General features: G+C 34.4%; 2 protein-coding genes and 3 non-coding genes across 5 annotated transcripts in view; 2 read left to right on the forward strand and 3 right to left on the reverse strand.

Annotated features, from left to right (window-relative positions):
- Window positions 1-22,489, reverse strand: part of EcR (Ecdysone receptor) — a 93,616-nt gene that overhangs the window by 62,597 nt on the left and 8,530 nt on the right.
- On the forward strand, window positions 5,042-6,292 carry LOC137577684 (uncharacterized). Its single transcript, XM_068291221.1, has 3 exons — window positions 5,042-5,205; window positions 5,365-6,069; window positions 6,133-6,292. The coding sequence occupies exons 1-3, from the start codon at window positions 5,091-5,093 to the stop codon at window positions 6,141-6,143; spliced, it is 831 nt and encodes a 276-aa protein (XP_068147322.1). The 5' UTR covers window positions 5,042-5,090; the 3' UTR covers window positions 6,144-6,292.
- Window positions 8,005-8,077, reverse strand: TRNAK-CUU (transfer RNA lysine (anticodon CUU)). Its single transcript has one exon. It is a non-coding gene; the product is annotated as a tRNA-Lys (tRNA).
- On the forward strand, window positions 11,290-11,362 carry TRNAR-ACG (transfer RNA arginine (anticodon ACG)). The gene has a single exon. It is a non-coding gene; the product is annotated as a tRNA-Arg (tRNA).
- On the reverse strand, window positions 11,918-11,990 carry TRNAK-CUU (transfer RNA lysine (anticodon CUU)). Its single transcript has one exon. It is a non-coding gene; the product is annotated as a tRNA-Lys (tRNA).

Consider the following 22,489-nt stretch of genomic DNA (forward strand, 5'->3'; position numbering starts at 1 on the left):
CAAAAAAGTGAAATAACAAATGCCCATTATTTAGTTCATTTTCATTTACAATTATTAGTTATTCCTTACTAAACTAGAATGTTAATAATGAATTGTGTGCACATTTATTGCTAATCCTTCAAACTTTCCATTCCTTTGATGGCTTTGAAAAAATGTAAATTTATTAATATTTTATATAGATAAACTATACGTGCATGTCACTTGATATATCGGTCTTTGTCAATGTCTAAAATGCACATTTCTTATCGCACTTTCAGCCTCATAGACATAGAGAGGAGTAGAGGTCGAGGAGATCGCTTGTCGTAGAAGGGGGTAGGGTCTTGGCTCAATTGACCGGCTTTTATTTGTTATTTAATGGGTATTTTTTTATGTGCGTGCATTTTGGTGTGTATTCACTTTAATAATAAATTTTCAAGTTGGCTTCTGTTCACTTCACTTCAGTTCAGTTTGGTTTCGTTACTTTTTCTTTCTTATTGACAATTTCAATTGCTTTTTATCAGCACAATTTATTTTGTATGACTTTTTATTGAATGCATTTGAAATGGTGAAAAAGGGGGATACAAATAAGCACAGTGTTTGGTTGGTTGATTGAGAATTTTTATATATGTATGTATACACATTGATCATATTTACCCGATTTAACAAAAACAAACATAGACAAGGAAAATGAGCCGAAAAAAAATGTTCTTGTTTCTTATTGCGCTTGAAGCTCACCTGAAAAAGAAGAAAAATAAGTATTAATTAATGGAAATTGAATTCAAACATATTTGAAGGTCAACGAAACGTAAGCAAAACAATATTCATACCGGATTTTTCATTCAGTAAATTAGCAACAACACTCAATACTGCTCACCTAGTTTTAACACATTTTTGTGCCCCAGACCTTTTGTTGTTTACATCGTCGCATTGAGCCCGGAAAAGCCTTGAAAATGTCATATTTCACGCCCATTATGCGTGCAAATGACTCGATACATATGTAAACAAATAGCAAAAAGCCTGTAAAGTCCAAGTTAGGTGACTCTAGTTTCTTGAATTTTCAACGCACAACCCACTATACGTACACGTAAGACTATTGCTGAGAGGTCTTTGTGGTTCTTGGCTCTTGGATCTAATCAAACTGAGTTTCCTCAATAATGTCCGCCAGAAAATTGCAAATTCTAGTCATTGTAGAAGTTTTGCATAATTCTTTTCTCTGTCCGATAACTTTATTATTTGTGCACGTTTCTCGTGTCAAACGTTCAACACATAAACTTAAATGCGAAAATGCAAATTGAAATTGAAAATTGCGACACTCAAGCGGGCGACACTTGACGAGCTGTCTACAAAAAGCGCAAAAGGCAAAAAGTAGTCAAAGCAAACATCAGACTAAAATACATGCATCAGGCATAAAACATGCTATGCTCTAAGCAGGGGCGTAGTGTAAACGAATAGTGTGGCTGCATATTTTTGAGCAGAAATACCAAAAAATTGATCTACCTGCTTTCTAATGATAGGACTTTATAGTCTGCTTTCACATGCATAAGAAACCCAACCTAAGCCAAAACTAAATCAATGTCAATCAATAAGTAATAGTTTGCAGTTTATTATGTTAAAAAGTGTGGCTGCATATCTCCAAAGGCAAAATGCCTCGATATGAAATTTATAAGCATACGACATACAAATTGCAAGCATATGAATGGGTAATCAATCTTCATCTCGTCGCAGACCTTCCACATGAACTGCTCCGCACGTTTTTAATAGTAAGACGCTCCAATATACCCCCTACCAGCAGCACTCCCATCCACCTATTGTATTAACTCTGTCACAAAAGGCGACAATGCTTCTGTCTGGAATTTGATTAAAATAATTTACTGATGTCGGTCGGATTTCTTGAGCCACCACAAAACACTCAAACTCACACGAAACAGACCCAAACAGCCATCTCGTTTGGCGTCCAGACATTGATGTTGATAATGATTTAGATTTATTTTTATATATTTATGTAGGGGAAGGGGCTGGCACCTACAACATATGCAATTTATTATTTATGATGACTTGCGTGACATTATTTCATACATAATGGGACAATATCGAGGTGTTGAGGCATTTGAATTTTTGCTTCCCGCAATGCCTCAATATATATGTATAGCTAAGTATATCTATGGAGATTATAATGCCAAGTGACAGGCACAAAATCATCGTTTGCATTTTAAGTAACCAAGAGTCTGCGTGTCGCCCGTTCTCAAGTGGTTGATGTTGATGAAGATGGGCGTGGCCTTGCTGAACCATTGATATCGTCTATATTGATTTCCCGTACAATCCATCAGCAATCAGATTGTTAAGGTCCACGTGGAAAGACTTGTTGCGCCATAATCTAATGTTGAGGGCAAAAGTTATCTCTCCCTCTCTCTCTCTCTCTCTCCTCTCCACTAACTACTTTCTTCACTTGCATTTAGAGTGTTTACTTGAAATGCGCCCTTTATGTGGGTGGATGAAAGGGAAGAGGCTCCCACATCTATCCAAAACACGCGCCAATCTTCTTAAGAGCTCAAGTGGCTGTCAGCCAGTAAGGATTAAAAAGTAACAGGAAAACAGAAAACAGTCGACGAACTTGCGCTACTTGCACTTGCCACACACACACACAACCACATAATCTCAAAGAGGGGGCGAAGAAAGAGGCAAGGAGTGAGGTGAATGTGGAGAAGTTCACACAAATTGTTTAAATTATTTTTAAATTGCACATATTTAATCAGGTGTAAAGTCTGACGAATTGTTGTTTTGCATATGTCAAACAATTAATTAGTGCAGTATTTAACTTTATTCCCATTTTATACCAAACAAAGCACAAAAATTTGCCTTGAACTTATCAATGGATGGAAAGGTTTCAAATAAAAACGAATCTCTCCAAACATTAGCTGGTATAAAAGTCTACAATTAGCACACTTTTAAAAAGTAATTCAATTATATACGTTTTGTTGTTTGTAAAGTAAATTTTAGATGAAAACGAAAATACAAGGGACCCAAAGGGTAACACAAGTAGCAAAGATAACAGAATCAGGATCTTTGCACAATTATCAGTTAGGCAACTATTCCTAGAAAGTGCATAAACATTTTCAAGTCTTTTTGTATTACTTTTTGGATCGTAAAACATAAACTATTCAAATTTCTATCTATCATTCATCTGCAAGCTTAATTTTCAAGTCTCCACTACTCTTTAGAACTGCAATTTGCATTATATTCCATGTGGAGGAACCATGTGTGATACGGGTCCCCTCTAATTTAGACATGTGTGTGTTGTGCACCATAAATTATGACACATACCTAACTATACATACTTCTCCATTCCCCCCGCCCGTCCGTTGCGGGTCACTAAATAACAAATACTCAATTTGCACTCGGATACCTCGATTGCTCCCTGCCTACCCTCTGACCCTCTCTCCAGCCTGTCTGTGACTTGTGAGGAGTCTCGCCCCCTCTATTGTATAAATTTTTTGGTGTGTAGTATTTTGTTAGGGGGTCGCGTCATGTCCCGACCCAATTAGACTTCCATTTTTATGCAAAAGAGAATCAGAGAGAGAGAGGGAGGGAGGAGGAGAAAAAGTTTCGTTATTCGCGTTTCGTGTTAATCAGAAATTGTAATAAGTCAAGCCAGACGGCTGTCAGACACTTTTTCGTGGTCTCATCCCTCCCCCCTCAACACGAAGGACTCGACTCTAGCGGTTTCCCTTTGTTGTGGATAATTTTATTAAGTGCGCTCTGTATATGAAATTATGATAAATTTTTCTGTTTATTTTATGCGTGGCTTAATAATTGCATTTGATTTTATTAGCAATTTGTTGTTTTAGATACAACACCCGAGAATATGTTGGTTGTCTGAGTTCCCTTTCCCTCCCTCCTCAGTGGAATAAAAACCCGTCAAAATTAGAGGGGCCTTTTGTGGTTTTTTCTCCACTGTTTTCTCTTGTTGATTTAATTAGGTAAAAACTTGCGGTATATAAAAGCCAAAATGAGTAACAACACTGCGACGAGTCGTTCATTGAACTGGCTGGAAACGCATAAAAAAATAATAATAATACAACGCACACGAGTGTTTTATTTGTAGAGTGCAAAAGGCGACATCTGCGGGGCCTAAGTTCGGCATCGAAATCGTTTTAGGTGGATTGTTGTTGTGGGTAAATAAAAATGCACACAACCATCGTACAGACATATATATATAGTGTGATTCATTTCCATCAGTAAATGCTAATATTGTTGATTTACTTTATTAATATTTAGAAAGTGGACATTGAAGGAGGGTTTGCTGCTTAAATAAAACCTTCAAGTTCAAGTAGTCAATGTAAGTAACAAGGCCGCCAAATTGAGATATCCATTAAAAAAAAAGGTTCAATAACTTGAATGTATTCAATGTCCTTTGAAAAAAGTCTCTCAATTTGTCCCTTCTTTTATTCACAACGGGTCCACAACTTTAACTTAATTTTACAAAAACTTTTATTAAATACAATAAAGTATCTGTTTAAGTATAGACTTATAGACTTATCTTAATAGAACTCCAAAAGAATACCTTAAAGCATACAATTTTCAACTAAGCTAAATTAGAAGTTTTGAAATCGGAAGAATATGGCGCAAACGTTTTCAAGCTATTAAAAGGTGAACTTAAAGTGTTCAAATAAGAGAATGCATAATTATTTATAAGTCTCTACACGAAATATCTCCCTTTAAGAAGCCTCCATATCAGAAGATTTCATATTAGAAATCCTCAGTCTCTATAGTCTCTAAAACCTAATCACAGTGCCCTTTGAAATAGGACTGGGGCCTAGCTCTCTGCCGCAGCGCTGCCGTCTCACATGCACTGTAAGTAGTCGTGTAGGCTTGGTTTATAATTAAAGGTCTGCATACTAGAAGTCTCCGGATCAGAATTCTTCATACTAGACGTCCCCCGAAGTCTCCATACTAAAAGCCTCCATACATCTTTACACCAAAAAATTTTATAGTCTCTTAAACCTAATTCCAGTGCCCTTTGAAATACAAATCTACTTTTTAATTATTATAACAGACAAAATTTTAAATTCACACCAAAATTCAATCAATAAAAAAGACATTTATTTCTAATTATGAATCAAATTAAGGACTATATAATAGATTGGACCATTGCCATAGTGCTATCTTTATGCTTTTGTCTGATATTGAATTATATGGGTATCAAGAGCTCAAATAATTTATTGTGGAGTAAGTTGTAGAACTTGGAAACATAGAAGGCTGACTTTAGCTAGTCCAAATTCAATATTCAAATATAACTCATTCCAATTCTCCTCACATAGAAACACACATATATTTTAAACCAGAAAACTACTAATATGGACAATTTCAATTTCAATTTAACTCTAGATAGGCAGCTACTACTAAATGATGACTATTATGGTACCTCGATGGAGGAATCGGAAGCAACGGACGCCACCTGCTATGCTAGTAGTCCATTCGATGTCTATTTCAATTTCATGTTGATATTCGTCTGCATTTTCGCCTTCTCGAAAATAACTGAACTATCCGAGAGATATTTAAGTGATCGCATGCTATCGAAACAACGCCGTCATGATGTGCGAACCATCAATGAGGAATGGGAACAGACCATGCAACTGTATGAGACAGATAAGAACCAAATGAACGACGAGCTGGAAGAGTTACGTGTTAGGAATAAAGATCTGGAGCACATGATGCACGAGCTACGCGATTGCAATATCCAGTTGATCAGTCAGAATTTCATGCGAAACGTTTTGCAGGATCAGCAGCAAAAGCAACAGGCAGCAGCGAATAATATCTATATAACCAATCGTCATATTCATCTAACTAGGCAGGTTTTTGTTAATGAGGGACACATCGATTTGAGTTTACAGGACCAACAGCAGCAACAGGATCTGCAACGTCCTGCTGGCGGTCAGGAGAATTTGGAGAATCTAAACGTCTGGGTACAATACCTTAAGATGCGTAAATGTTATATGGGTCCCATTGCCGATCCCAATTTGATTGTAAACACAGGATCCGAGAAGAATATGCCTATTGTTATGACCACCGAACAATTGGCAAAGTTGCAGGGTGAGATATTTCTTTGCCTCTCCTTCACTTTATCATTTGATTTTAATTTATTTCCATTTACAGGATTAATTTAGAAGAGTTTATTGCTCGTTGAGTTTAAAGTGTTCCAAAATCAAATAAATGGAAAAAAAAATGTTTCAGTGAAAAAGACAAAACAAAAATCAAGAAAAAAATTTATTAGTTTTTATGTAAATTATATCATTAAATTTAACCACAAAATGTACGCAATTGATTACAAGATTTAAGGGCTAGGATCTGTGTTAATCAACACTGAAAACAGGTTCTGTTAACCAACACTAATCCATTGTGTCAAAATCAATTCGTTTAGGAAGATCAAAAATATGTGTTTAAGAGAATCTCTTAAGGACTAAAAAAGTTTAACCAACACTACATTAAAGTGTGACCATCCCTCAGCTAGAGGTGGCAACGTTTTGTCTCGTTCAATAGGGGCTTGTATGGCGGAAAAATCGTAGTATTTCTCAATTACTTTTCTAAGTAAATTCATTATTTAGACGACTAATTCACTAAGCCTTCAGAAATTCCCAGAATTTCATATAATAACCAAATTAGCCAATTGCTGACGCAGATCAGAACGTAAATCAGTTAATTGGACATTTTATTGGTACTTTTTTCAATTTCAAAGCTCAAAATCTGAATCGAAATTCAATGCTGAAACTCATTAACTGATTTGAACTCTTTCAGTAAATTGACATTTAAAATATTGAAATTAAAAACAAGCGCAAAGAAATCAACGAAAACTCGTCTAGTGAGTCTTCAGATCTCAAAACGTGTCAGCCTCTTACAAAAATCGATTGAGTGTGAATCTCCTTTCCACTTTTGCACAAAAATACGAAAAACTGATCCAGTAAATATGAAAAAATGACAAAAATGAAATTGCATTTAAATGACAATAAATCTAAATCAACAAAAATGACTTGGCACGCAGGCAAATGACCCACAAAATAAAAAAATAAGAATAATAATGAACAAAATACAGTTGAAAATGAATTGAAAGTGTGTATATAGTATAATGACATTTATCAATAAATGAGCGACTGACTGACTGGGTGACTGAGTGATTGTGTGAGGAAAACGAGGGGGGAGGAGAGTGGCCAGACTTGCATATTTTGTCCCAGTGTGTGTGTGAGAGTGAGTGAATGTGTTTTTTCTTTAACCTTGAGCCGGCAACTGATTACAAAATTGCAACGATAACTGTCAGTGACCCCAACCAAAGAGCAGAACAAGAAGAAAGAGCAGAGAAATCGCTTGATAAGTCAACCATTCCGCTATAAGTAATCGTCATCGCCAATCGTCATCGTCCATAGAGTCATTGTCGTCTCCATCTTCCTCATCCTCTCACTCTCATTTCAAATCGTTTACTTTTCTGACATTTTTGCATATGTTTCGTTTCCTGACAAAAAAAAAAACAAAAATCGTTGTCACCAGATGTTCAAACAATAAATAGAAATGATTTTGAAATTGAGTTTATTTTTTGTGCCGGCTTTTTTGTTTAGCCATTTCGATATTTGCATTGACGTTTTTTTCGGGTTTTTTCTTTCGTCAGTTGACGTTTCCGTTTTCAGGAGATATGTGTTGATGGCTTTACTTTAAGGCTAATTTGTTATAGAAATGTCAATGAATATATAATAAGATGAGACAACTAAGTCAACAATTAGTTGAAAGTTTTGGGCAAAAAAGCTTAACCCTTAGATTTCAGATTGAAGTGTATTGGGACTGTTCCCATTTACAATTCCATACAAAATTATTTGGTTTCAAGTCTTTTCGTTTTAGTTGGTGGAATAAGATAAGAAATACTTTTTGTTAATCGAAGTCAATATCGGAATACAGAGATCTCAAAAAGTGTTTAAAATATTCGAAGAACTTTTGTATCAATTGTCTTTATTCCAAATAATGCTGTAAAAAAAAAGTAATGTGCGCCCAACGTGGGGCTCGAACCCACGACCCTGAGATTAAGAGTCTCATGCTCTACCGACTGAGCTAGCCGGGCATATGGTGATGAACACCTGTTGAATATTTGAAATGATTCAGAATTTATCTATATACATATATAATATAAATGCTGATAAAAATAGATATAAAAAGATGTAAATCGGTTTTTTTTTTAGATATTTTTCTTATTATTTAGATTAAATAAGAAAATTCATTTAGACTTATATTCCGAACTTTAAACACGATAATCTTGATACTAATTTTAGCTTTCTCAAGTAAAAATACGTCAATTTTACCTTTTAGTCTTCTCTTAGTGCCAATCTTAATATAGTTTTCCTTTGTGGTAATTGGAATTGTATTTTGAAACTAACGTCATCAAGGACAACAACTGACCACAATTTTTAATTGTTTTAGCCTGTAATGTGTGGTTACATAAACAATTGCATACCTTTAGGAGCGCAGACATGACGCAGTTTACTCAGAAAGACCAAGCAATTACTACGCAAATAAATATCAATTGTATGCAAAACCAATATTATATTTAGATACCGAAACCAACCTAGCCACACCCCCAATACCAACCCCAACCCTAAGTTCAACCTCTCCTACTCTCATGTCCTCCCACTCGGCAGGGAAATCCCCCCCTTCAGGCGTTATTACTACGCACTTTACACTTTGGCATGACATTTGCATAGATAATTTGTTTACCATTCAACACCAACACCAACGCAGATAAATAAGATGATCTTAGAAAACAATTTCACTGAAATTCGAATGCCATTAACCCACATAGAATATACGTATGTACATATGTATATATATTTGTATATAGAAGTAATCTAATCGTTAATTGGCACACTAACCCCAAACAAAATACTTTTTTTTTTCGTCGTCGCTCTCTCTGCCATTGGCCCCATTCTGGTTCTCTCGGTTTGACTGATAAAAATAGTTTATCAAGGTTATTCGCCAAAAAAAACCTACTCACACACAATTGATAGAGAAAATGAAAAAAAAAGCGAAAGTGCGAAAGTGAAATGTGGGTGGATTTCAGGGCGACCTTGAGATAATGCCCTCATTAAAAGAATGATGTTTGTTTATAAAAACGTATGTATAGACATACATAGATACCAATATGTATGTACATTGTAGCAAATAATTAAAATACCATTGTTTAGTTAGGTGGAAAAAAGTTGAAAGGAAACAATTGAGCTTTCTAATTTAATAGCAGAACAGTGCAAAATTATTTGACTAATTATTGACAAAGAAAATGAGGGTATATTAGGCTAAGTAAACTCTCTTGGAATATTCCTAATCAATAGATCTTACTTAAAAACTTCAATGTTAATTTGATAAATGTAAAGTCTTCTTATCTAAGAAACTTCATGTCAGATGGTGTTGAAGAAAGATTTACATATATTACGTATACGACACGAATCGCCATAGTTATGTACATATTAGTAATAATAAATATCAGTAAATTAAACAAATTTTTCACCGTTTTTAAAAAGTAATTTGGTTTCGATTAGTTAAAACTGGATTTGGAATGATAGTAATAACTTTCTACAAGGAGAAAAGTTCAAAGATTTTAAATATTCCATATACCTATGCTTATACACCCCCCACCCCTAAACAATGTTTGGCATTAGGTGAAAAGCCGTTTATATAATTAAGAATCCTCTAGAAGGAAAAACACAGCAATGATTACATTATGCACACACAAAGTGTTTCAAATTAGGAATTTTTCATGTACTGAAAAGTAATTTAACAACAACAAAAATGTATATGGACAATTTATTCAATTTACTTGCATCAAAAAGTTCAGTTGGAAACCAGTTTTAATTTTCATTTGTTATTTGTATGTATGTAGCTATCTTAATTTGTGTATATTTCTTCTGTTGAATTTCAAATAAATCAACATTGACAAATGGCATCATAAAATTGCAGTAGCTTTATTAACTCTCTGTGGTTTTGTTTATTGTTTCTTTCGATTGTGCGAAAAAGTTCAATAACCAAGACGAAATGCAAAAATTTCATTTGGAATATCTAAACAGCTGATTCGATGTGTGTGTGTGTTTGTGTTTTTATGTGTGTGCGTCACATTAAAATAGAAATAAGAATTATGCCATAGCAGGTCGCTGGCCATATAAAAAAAAAAGGAAAGACCCAAAAAACAAACATACAAAAACATTAAAGAAAAGGAAAAGAAAAAAAAATGGGTCAATGTGCTGCTAGTTTGATTTGAGATTCATTTTTGGTTCAGTTTTTTTGGTGGCATTGACACCTTTTTTTCTCACTCTCAATGGAAACGGAAAGATTAGGTAGATAAGGTACGAGAAACCAGATTCCTCAGAATCCTCACAAGAAGTTAACCACAAGAATTAGGGTCAGGGTTAGGCTGGTTGCTGGCTGCTGATTGACTGATGCTGTTGTCTCTGCTCCTATCTCTTTCCCTCTCCCTCGCAGTTGTTATCAAGTGACAAAGAATTTGCTATTCTATATACAGAGGCGTAGGCTGCGGGGGGTATACAAACGCAGAGGTATCCCCCTTTGGTTTAGCTCCTGCGAAAGCCTCTGTCTCTATGTATGTATATATCTGTGTCATGCGAAAGCGAAAAGATGGACACACACACACACACACACACGAACATGCTAAGATAACTGCAAACACAAACACAGAGTGAGTGAGTGAGTGAGAGAGAAAAGAGAGAGCGTGCAAGGGGAAGAGAGTACGAGCGAGTCATGTTCATGACTTCCATTCTAATTTCATTTAAATGTGGCTCTCTATCTCTTTCTTCCCCCTTCCACCCTCTCTCGCACACGTCTTCATTTCGCCTTTGGCCAGACGAAATATTTCAGCCGTCGGCCATTTTGGTTTTTTGTTGTTTTTTCTTTCGTTTTCGGCAATTTGCCATTGTATTGCCAAAAAATATATATAAAAGTGTGTATAAAATTGTTGTTGTTGTTGCTGCTGCTATACATTGACGTGATGTCTACCTCTTGCGCCTTTGCCTTGACAGAACCCCCCTTTTCGTTGCCCGCCAACCTTTCCACCCCCCCAAACACCGCCCTCAAATTTCATCGTCATTGTCGTGTTTTTTGAAGCGCAAAAACGTGTTGTTCATTTTGTTGTAGTTATTGTTTTTTTTTTTTTTTTTTGGCACTCTTGATTCTGGTTTTTGGTGATATAAATTTTGCCTTTTGATTTTATTTAAATTTTTTGTTTTCTACCTAGAATTTGTTGTAATAGATTGAGCACGAGGTGAACCAAGTGGTCCTGTGGCGCAATGGATAACGCGTCTGACTACGGATCAGAAGATTCCAGGTTCGACTCCTGGCAGGATCGAAAGTTATCTTTTTTGTTGTAACTTTTTGAAAATGTTATAGATTAATTTGAAAAGGTATTGAATTGAATTTCCAATGCTGTCAGATGTCTTGTAAATATAAACAAAAGTTTTGTTTTGTTTTATATCATACTTCTGGAGCTACGGATCTGATCTCAACACTGAACAAGCCCAACTTCTTAAGTCTATACTTAATTTTAAGTTATATTTTCGATATTTATCTTTTAACTCCATAGTCATCTACAAAACTCAACAGAAGACCTATAGTAAGAAATCGCCGAGATCAGCAACATTTCCAAGCTGATGCTTGGAGAATTTTAAAATATTTGAATGAACTCGAAGCAAATAAAATGTACATCAATCTCAACTATCTAATCTTAATTGATAGTAAAAATCACAATAACAATTCCAACAAGTGACGTCTTCTACTATCTTCATAATCTATTCATAAAAATCTTTGGTTTCCCAAAAAAAAAAACTATTTATCTCTTATTGTTAGAATCTTGTAATGAGAATTGAGAATACAAAAAGTAAAAATGTAACAAAAAATTACATTTCGCCCAACGTGGGGCTCGAACCCACGACCCTGAGATTAAGAGTCTCATGCTCTACCGACTGAGCTAGCCGGGCCAGTTGCGAGTGTCTTGCCCAATTAACAATTTGCTTGGCTGGCCAAGAACACTAACGAAAAATAGAAAAAGTGCGTAGATTGATATTAGGAAATTGTAGACCAACTTGGCTTGATCATACCCTGTAAATAATCAAAAGAAAGAGAAAAGACAAATATTTTGTTTTTTGGTTCCCTAAATTCATTTTTCTGTCTTATAAAGGTTGCCAAATGAAAGACCAACCCGACTTAGGAATACCCTAGAATTAATAAATTTCACTGACAATGAGTTGACTTCTTCTCCTATTCCTGTTGGGTGTTTCTTTCTCTTTTAAGGGCTTCACCCAAATTCTATAAGCTTCTTCTTCTTCTGCAAGAGCCCAATATGCTGCACGTTTCGCCTATCTATCTAGAATGTAGGGTACTCCTAATAGATAGCCACCTACGCAAAAAAAAAAGAGAGCAACCTAAATAACACAAAACAGAATTGAGGTCAGCCGGCGTGTGGGCAATCTAATACTAATTTTCGGGGTATACTACGGATACTAGTACGGGTAAGTAGGCAGCATTAGCAATTCGGGTCAAACTAATTAAGGTCTAGGCGCAATTGAATTATAGTTGTTGAATGCTCAATTTTTCGATGATAAATTACCCGGGGAGTACTTTTTTTCTTCTTTGGGACTTATGACAAACATTTCGTTTGTATTGTTTCGCTTTAATTACAAGTGGAGATAGAACATGTATTAGTATTTACATAGTACACTTGACTATGCATACAGAGAGTATGTATGTATTATTTGCTTAATCAGTTGTTGGCTCTGTTGTCGTTGGCGTCGCTGTTGACGTCGAAAATTCATTTCATTCATTGTGAGAAACTTGTTGTGACGTCTCTCGAACTACTCCCTATTGCTCTCTCCCCTCTCTCTCTCTCTCTCTCTCTCTCTCGCTCTGTCTGTCTCTTTGTGTGTGTTTGTCTGTCGCTCCCTCACATTCACTCACACAAAAAACTATTCATAGATTTCTATTTCGTTTTGTTTGGCATTTATACACATTTTTTTTTTTCTTTCACCCTGACCCACCGCAATAGTTTTCATATTGCTTTTGTGTGTGAGTGTTTCTCGCTTTTCTATCTCTCTCTTTCTCTCTCTCTTTCTCTCTCTGTCTTTTACCCCTTTCTCACTATCGCTTGAACAGTGCAACAACTACAACTATTATAGTATATAGTAGTGTATTTATGGCAAATTTATTTGTTGTTGTTCCTATCAAAAGTTTTAGGCATTTCTGTTGCCTTATTATCATGCCAAATTTGATGGGAATATTAGTTCTAATCAATAGTTTGTAATAATAAAAGGACAAAAATCAGAACACATATATATATTATTGATCTATAAGTAAAGTATCTAAATGTTTAAAACATTAACAATAAGAAAATAATGATTCAATTGTGTACTGAACGGGTATCAAGTTAATTTCCTTCTGTATCGAAATACATTTATGTATATTCAGCTATGTATCTTTCACTTTTTTCCAATAATAGTTAAATAAATGAATTTTTGATACTTTCCCCTCTTAATATCAATATAAAATATGTATGGATCTTTTAGAAAGGGTATAGAAAAGGCGGTTACTTGCTTTGCCTTTCACTGATTGTATGCGGTTCATTGAGTTTTTTTTTTCAGCGATAACACGACACGCACTTTGTGTATTTTTTGTTGTTGCTGTTACGCACCAGCATAATGGCAAGTGCGAAAATACATACAGACACAACAAACATTTATATGTATGTTTTTCCTTTTTTGCAGACAGCTTTTTGTGTGTATTGGTGCGTGTCTGTGTGCGTTGTTTGTGCGTACACGCGTCGTATGATTCATATTACGCATACGCCGCATTGTCTGCGACGCAACAAAACCGTCAATGTCGACAGAAGAGAAGAAGCAGCTCAGATTTCGCTTGCCCAATGCTGGCAACAATGTTTAGAAATGTATATGGAAAGAAAGGCCAAGGATTGAAAAAGAGATATTGAAATTGAGTTTAGGAGTTCAACTTGGCCCTTTTAAATAAGGGATAAAAGATTTATAAACTAACTGACTAAGGTTTTTTCATGTGAAAACCATGGAAATATTAAATAATGTTTGAAATGTTCTCAAAACCTTTTTGTAACTTAAATTTGTTTTCTAATATAATTTATTTTTAAGATGAACATCAATTCTTACCACAATCTAATCAAAACTAACATTATCTCTAATCAACAATATACATATATATTAAAAAGATTAAGAAACTAATTCTAATATATTAGAATTGATTATAATTACCTAAATCAGTATAAGAGATACAAATTTTAAACAAAAACTAAACAGTTTTATAAGAAATATTGTTAGCTTCTTGAAAACAGATATAGAATGATCTAAGAACTTTACCTAATTCTCAAATGGCTTGAAAAATGAAATTTAAGCTATTTTAAGTGTTAAAAATATAATAAATATTTAAAGAATATAAAAATAAAGAGTTTTAATGAATTTTTGAGCCACAAATAGGTTGAAAAACTCATTAATTTGAAATAATTGCTGTTAAAAATCATTATGAACTTCAACATGTAAAATCTATAATAAAACTTGACAAAATTTTATTTGTTAAGCAAACAAATAGAACTTGTTTTTGTTGAATGTCTTTACTTTTGCCTTATCAATAATTCTTTTGCATGCCAATCTCATCAGAATTTCGACAGTCTCTCTCTCCCTTTCTCTATGAATCTCCCCTTCTTATGTGGGCCGGAGTGCAATGCCTTTCTGGAATGTTTTAGCTATTAATCATAGGCAAAGACCACCTACACACACACACACAGACAACCACATCAACGCCATCAAACAAATCAATCAATATTCAAGGGGAAAAATATATCTAGTAAATACTTGCCCTCACATTAATTTTCCTCTGTTTTCCCAATCTTTTTAGCTCGAGGTATTCTCTAAGCATTTGCGCAAAACTTTTCCTATATAATCGTTGCACTCGCTCGAGAGAGAGAGATAAGCGACAGGCCAAGTGAAAACGAAAGTGTAGTGGAATAAACAACAGCAGATTACTATTATTATATAGAAAAATACATATATATATGTACATATATATAAATATTTGATCTACCTGCACGTAATATATATCAGTTGCAGTCGGTTGTCATGATTCATGTTTAATAAGTGGAACAAAGCAACAACAAAAAAAAGCCAACACAATTATTTAGCTGAAAACAATGAACCTAAAACGCAATAAATTCTGATAATACCTGAAATGAAATTGCCAAAAAAAAAAAAGAACACACACAAAAAAGTGCATATGTACATGCCATATAAGTACTTGTATATAGAATATATGTATATATCTGTATCTGTATGTATATTTGACTGTGTGAAATGAGAACAAAGCATTTCAAATCACTGCCACAAAACACAAGCAAACAACGAGAACAAAGGCAGAAATGTTGTAGGTACACCAGAAAAAAACACACACAAAATGCAAAAAGTAAAAAAAAGAAAGGAAAAAGTAAAAAAAAAACAGAAAAATAAGACGAGACAGCTCGCAAAACAAATACCATTGAAAGAGAGCAGAGAGAAAGCAACAGGAGAACAAAAAATTAAAACAGGAAAGTAAATCGAATGAAATTGTTTAAACAAATAACCAAATAGATAGACAGCTTGTCGAGGAAATGTTCTCTCACACAAACTCTAGGAGGAAATTATTGTAAATAATATGAAAATAAAAACAAATAACTTTTTCATATCGAGGCAAAGTCACGTTCAAATATTTTATGGTAAACTCATTTCATTTAAATTATTTGAAAATGCATTAAATTTTTTCAATAAATTTAGTTTGAGAATTTTAAAATTCATCTTGGGCTGTTAAATCGGGAAACTTTTGCCCCTTGAAGTATGCAATAGACTTTGCTTATCCCAAATTTTAGCTTTGCAAATAATGTTTTGCTTTAAGGATCTTTTTCTAACCACAGGACATGGCAAAACCCTTTTAAATGCTATAGTCTATACAGATTATTGCCTAATTTAGGGGGCAAAGTTCTTCAATTCCCGTTAACTATTTTGTTGCCAAATTTAAAAACGTATTCCATAAATCATTTCCTAGTCTGATATTGTTTATCTATAATTTAATTAATTGCCATTGTCATTGAGTATCATAGGAATAATCCCAAAGTGTGAAATATGTATCATGCAAAATTATTAATATTTATTTTTAGATTAAACCGTTTTTTTTTTTTGTTTTAATTTTTTGGTTGTTTTGGCAGCCATTTTGATGACGCTTATGAGCTGACAGATCAACTGAATGACAGAAAGAGAAAGAGCAAAAGTCAAAAAGAGAGAGAGAAGCAGTGATCTGGTGACGACGTCTGCTGATGAAATTAAACGCTGAGCTAAGCACCCCCCTCAGCTCACCACCTGCCCACCCATCGAATACCATACTGGGTATATAAGTGCATGTATATACATACATATGTGTTAATGGGTCTCTGACCTGATTTAAAAATAATAAATATAATTGAAATTTTGTGCTAAAAACACAGAGAACAACAGAGAGAGGGAGAAAAAAAAAAACAGACATAAAAGAGAATGACCAATAAAATATAAAATGAATAAGTAAAAATTTGTTAAAAACATTTAACAAAAATTCACATATTTCTATGGCTAATTTATGACTTTTTCAAAAATATTTGAAAATTCGAATGCACTTAAGAATAACAAAATAAAAACAACAATTTCCAGATTGTCGAAACTCGTAAAAAAGTAAGAGTAACCAAGTGGAAAATATATATATACATATATACAGAGACAACAGACGAACAACAACAGCCACAGCACTGGGAAAAGGCACTAAATGCACAAACAAACATTTTTGTTTCTTATCAAAAACAACAAAATTCTTTCCTAGTCATAACATAAATTCGAAAAGACAATAACAAAAAAATCAACAAGAAATGTAAAGAAAAAAAGTTTCCCGTGTGATTAGACAGATAACCGACTTATCACTTACCCTACATAGGAATTAAGAGTATATATTTTAGAGCCTTTTAAGAAATTTGCACCTTGGCACCATCTAGAAAGTCTTTTTTAAGTCTATCCCCCATTTTAGGTAGTGGAAACTTAGGTAAGCAAGTCATCGATTTTGATGAGACTTGGTTATATTTATGATCCATAGGATCCACTCCATATTCTATATTTATCTCACTCGACTTTAAGACTATATATCCTTTCACTTATAGGATGTATTAGAGCTTATTGTTAGATATAATAGCTGATCAACGAAAAGTATATTTTTTGATGTTTCTTTCTGCTTTTTAGCAATATTTTTATATACTCTTTCTATTCTTTTCCACAGGGTATCAATATCTGGAAACAGGAAATACTTAAAAGCTCTTGTCAAAAACCCTCAACAAAATATTACTTGATATTTGTTAGAAAAAGAAATGATTTTACTTTACATTATATTTCTTTAATAACATTATAATCTTGGAATGGAATCAAACTCTTGAACCATTTTCGAAATTGATTCGTAAGTTTTTGGGCATAATCAAATTAAAGATAAATGTTTCTCATCGTGATCGGTTCAGTTCTTTTATAGAGACTAGAAAGTAATAAAAACAATCTAATTGTGAGTACATTAAGCCTTTGAATCTTTAAGAGACTATTTCATGGATAACTAAACTTTGTATCCTTTTTCAATTAATGCAATTTAATAGAAATCAAGCTTGTCAAAAGATATCTGCTCCGAAGCCTTGAGTTCAGACCTTTTTTATTGTTAATAAAATATGGTAAATTTTATATATAATAATAGTTAATAATTTATTTGGGTTCACCTTTGTATGTAGGCACAAGCGTCCTTTCAAACAGGCTGTGCCACGCCCCCTTGCTACTATGGCAAATGCTAGTACTATCATTTTGGCTAATCTGCGTTTAGGTATACCTTTAGAAGAGAGACTACGTGGTGAAGTACAAACATTTACGTTCATATAAACGTTTACTTATATATGAATCAAATAAAAACCCGAAAATTATCGTTAGTGTCTGTGTGTTTTTTTTTTTTTTGCAGTTTGTGTGTGTTTGGGGCGTGGGGCTGTATATGTGACCTTGAAAACGGTTGCTTTGTTGTTGGCACATTTTGGAAATTATCGCGCGTGTTTTTTTTTTTTTTGGGTAGGGGAAAGTCGAATCCCAATTCCTCTATACACTCTCTCTCTCTCTCTACCCCGGCTCGGTTCGTCTGCTCGTTGACAAAATGCAACCAGCTAAAATGCGAAATGCGCTCGTAATTATCGCCTCCCTCATCATCACCTCCTCCCCCCTCACCAATCACACCTCCTCCTTTAGCACAGTGGCATGAAATTAATTATCTTCTCTCTCTGTTGTTTTTTTTTCTTGCTTTACAGAGATGTACGATAAACCCGACGCTGGCAGCGAAAAAAAAAGCCAAAGTTCGCTGTATTAATTCAAGGCCAAGTGCGAAAAAAACAACAACAACAACAATGCACAGTGCAAACAGCAACAGCAATAAGTATAAATATATTATATATAAACATTTATATGTACTTATATTTGTATGTATGGAATATCAACCAAGAACCACAAATGTGCAGCACAAGTATCAGAATCAGACGCAATTAATGTGAGATGGAACGAAAAAATACAAAAAGAGGCATACAAAGAGAGACTGAGATAGAGAGAGAGAGAGAGAGATAGAGAGAGAAAACACATTGAGTGTACCCTGTACAATCCATTTATTCCAAAAGAGTCTCTAGAATGTATGCTATATTGTTATCTCATAATGAATGATGGAACTATAACTATGCAGAATGCCCAAGTCAAGAGCCTTGAACGATGGAATGTGGAATTCCAAGAATGGAAGTTACCTCTCTAATGAATCATTCCTAATTTAAACTTGAACTAGTTATAGTTTGCCTTAAGGCTATTGAACGGAAATCCTTTCAAGTATCAGCCATCTTCAAGAGTTTTGGCGCTTAAGGCAAGAAATGAATTTGAAGTTAATATTAATTACTTATATTCTTTATTTTCAGCTTTGCTTTTAAATAAGTCTTAAATAAAAAATTACTTTTGAGTCTATTACTGATGGCTCTTAACCTTTTACTTTTAAAATATTTACTCATCAGAGCATGTAAGATTCTTTTTACTACCTAAATGTCCCTGAAAATTTAAGGATTGCCAAGTAAAAGGTTCCATACCCACAGCTTAGTCAAGCTTTGTCAAGTCAAGTTCAATAATTAAGGAAACGAAGTATTTTTGGTGTCATAGAAGATTCGAAATTGATAATCTCCTTTGATCTCAATACTTAAAAGAAAGTTGCAATTCAATTTGATAAACATAAAACTCCAACCACTAAAAAGATATGATAAAATGAGATAAACGATATATCGTTATCATATTTTTTTTTTGTCTAGAATTCACTGTTTTGTTTAGATTTACGATAAACGTTGATCAGGTGAAAATTAAGAAGAATTTCTCACGTTTTTGCATGAAATCAGGAAATCTTCTTTGGAATACAATAAAACAAAGCAAGAAACTAGTTGAATCCCATTACTTACAGGGTATTTAAGAGTCATCTCTCGATTGAAACATTTTGTTAATTTCTCTGAGTTTTGTTACCCAAATAATTGAGAGTAAAGTATTATTATGATTAATGAATTAAAAAATAGGTCTACATACATATATATTTATACACATTTGTGTGTATTTTCATAAAACTTTATAAATTGCACAAGCATTATCGATAAAGTTATCATTACTTTTTTACCGAATACTTTTGAGGAAGTAATGGATGATGAAAACAATTTGAAAAGAAAGGAAAAAGTTTTCTATTTGAAAAATAGCAGAAAAAATCCTCGAGAAACAAAAATTTATCTGCAGAAATGTCCACTTATAGAAAAGAAGAGTAAATTTCAGGGAAAGATATGAGGTTAATTTCATTTTCCATAAAGGATACTTTATCTTTTCAACTGCTTTTCATTTCGAAACGGATTTCCCTAATTAAGACTCATTGCTTTGCCAAAAACAAATCCCAAAACAGCCTTGTAACTGGCTTTAAGGAACTTTAATCCTTTTGCTGTCTCTATTCGATGCTTAAGCTTAATTAATACCCAAAGGTAAATAGGGATAGGTGTAGGGTGTTTGTACACCTGTCCACACTTTTCTACAATGACCTCCATCAAGGGCTGTTTGAAATAGAATGGATCATGCCCTAGGAATAGTGTAAACAACAATGTAAAATCCATTTGTGGCACGTACCTCACGTTTGGGTCTTAATAATTTAGATTTACCCGGCCAGGCTTACTCTCTCTCTCTCTCTCTCTCTCTCTCTCTCTCTCTCTCTCTCTCTCTCTCTCTCTCTCTCTCTCTCTCTCTGACTCACGCTTACTGTTCCCCTCTATATGATTCTCTCTCTCTGTGTTTTCTCCATGTGTTTCCCTAATAAACATAATTATCATCATCCTCATCATCATCAATAATATAATTTAACTCTTGTTGTTATTATTGTTGAAAGCGAAAATTTCACATGAATTTCAAGGGCAAGACTCGTATGTGCCACATTCATTTTTTTTTCGAGAATGGTTCTCGGTTTCTGGAATTAATTGTGCGGGTTCTTCGCCAATACACACACACACACAACACACTCTCACACATACATACATACAGAGAGGTTGCAACCCGCCACTCTTTGTGGCATCATCGGCAGAGACCTCTTGAGTTCTTCTGCTCCTTGTGTGTGCTAATGGCATTTGGATTTGGCCTATTTATGCTTCCACGTATTCAACACACACACACACACATGCACACTCTCACAGAGTATATTAGGTAACGCTTATTCTTCACTCCAGGGTTTCAAATTCGCTTGTCGTTTTTTTTTTCTTGTTGTTGTTGTTGTTATTTTTTGAACCCTTCTTCTGCATGGCGGGGTAACTTTTCAACGTTTTCGTTTTCGATATTGTTTTTTTCAGCGCTGCTTTTGCGTTTCGAATTTGCAGTTGGAAGTTAATTGGGTTACAAGCGCAGTGGGTTAAACAGGGTGTTCCAATCAACAAAACCAAATATGAATAAGAATGCACATGAAAGAGCTTAAAGAACTATATCAAAAACGTTTGATATATCATTTTAAGGATACCAAGTGATGATTGTTATGAAAGGTCATCCTTAGCTTGAAGAGGGAAAACTTTTAATAACCCCGAAGCCTCGGTAGGTGAGTTTAGATTAGTTATTAAAGGGACTCTACACAGTCTTAGAATACAGGATTCAAGACTCCTTTATGGACTAACGAATGACTTGATATATCCACCCAATTTGCACCCTTTTACACCCTGTATTTGTTTTTGAGAGTTTGTGCAACATAAATGCATGCAAACATATGTGCAAAATTGCACTCCCTTTTCAGTTTCAGTTTCTCTTATGGTTGTTGTTTATTTTTTCTTCCTGTCTTCTCTGTGTTGGTCTTTCTTCCCCCGAAATTAAGCACGTTCACATAAGCCTACACATATGTATATAATATATAATATATAATATATATACTGAAATGTTTTTCAAGATCAAGGTCAAACTATATACCAAAATGCTTAAATCGCAAACATGTGCCATTGACGACGTCGTCGTCGAGTTCGACGCGTCAGTCCTATAAACAATGGGCAATGGAATAGCCTTTAGCTTTTTGGGCTTTGCCTTTGCGTTTCTGGTGACAGTCGACCGCAGCAGAAGCAGCAACAACCCCTCAGTAGACAGCAGACCATTTGACACACTAAGAAGCAGAAAAGTACAGACAGGACAAGTGTACCTGCTGGACTAAAAAACAAAAAAAAAGCAAAAAAAAAGCAGCTGCTGTCAAGGAGACCTTGAAAAACAACCGCAGCGACAAATTTTCAAGACAAGATCGTCGGACGATTCTTTTTTTCTCTCTTTTTTTTGGTTTTTGGTCAACAAATTCTCTAAGGCATAATCAGGAAATGCAAGCCAACCCAAAAACCAGTTCTCTCTTAGTCTCTGTTTTTTTATTTGGGTATACAATCCTTTTTTTTTATTTTTGTTTTTGGTCTTAGAGTTTGTGTATGTTATCATGTTTCAGGCGCATGATTTCAAAAATCGTTTGAGAACCTTGAAAAGTTTTTACCTTCTTTGCTTTGGTTTGCGTGTCCTGCACAGATTAAACTTGGTTTCTTTTTGGGCTTGGCCAATGTTCCGTCTAGACACGCACACACACACATACACTTGGGTATATATTGCGAAACGCACCTAATTTAATTGCAGACATTGCTCAATCGATGCGATCGATTTGAAGGGGAAGAGAAACTCATCAAAAAATATCGGTTTAGGTTTCTTTGGAAAGTGCCTGCAGCCAACGGTTATGTATGCTAATTTTACGTGTTAGGATCTCTTCGATTTATTCTTGAAATTCGAGTAAGAGTCAGACACGTCTGCAAAGGGTTTCGTTCTTATGCAATTAACAGTTAACAGAAAGAGAGAGCAAG

Source organism: Drosophila tropicalis, unplaced genomic scaffold (genome assembly GCF_018151085.1).
Source record: "Drosophila tropicalis isolate 14030-0801.00 unplaced genomic scaffold, ASM1815108v1 contig_593, whole genome shotgun sequence".
NCBI classification, from domain to species: domain Eukaryota; kingdom Metazoa; phylum Arthropoda; class Insecta; order Diptera; family Drosophilidae; genus Drosophila; species Drosophila tropicalis.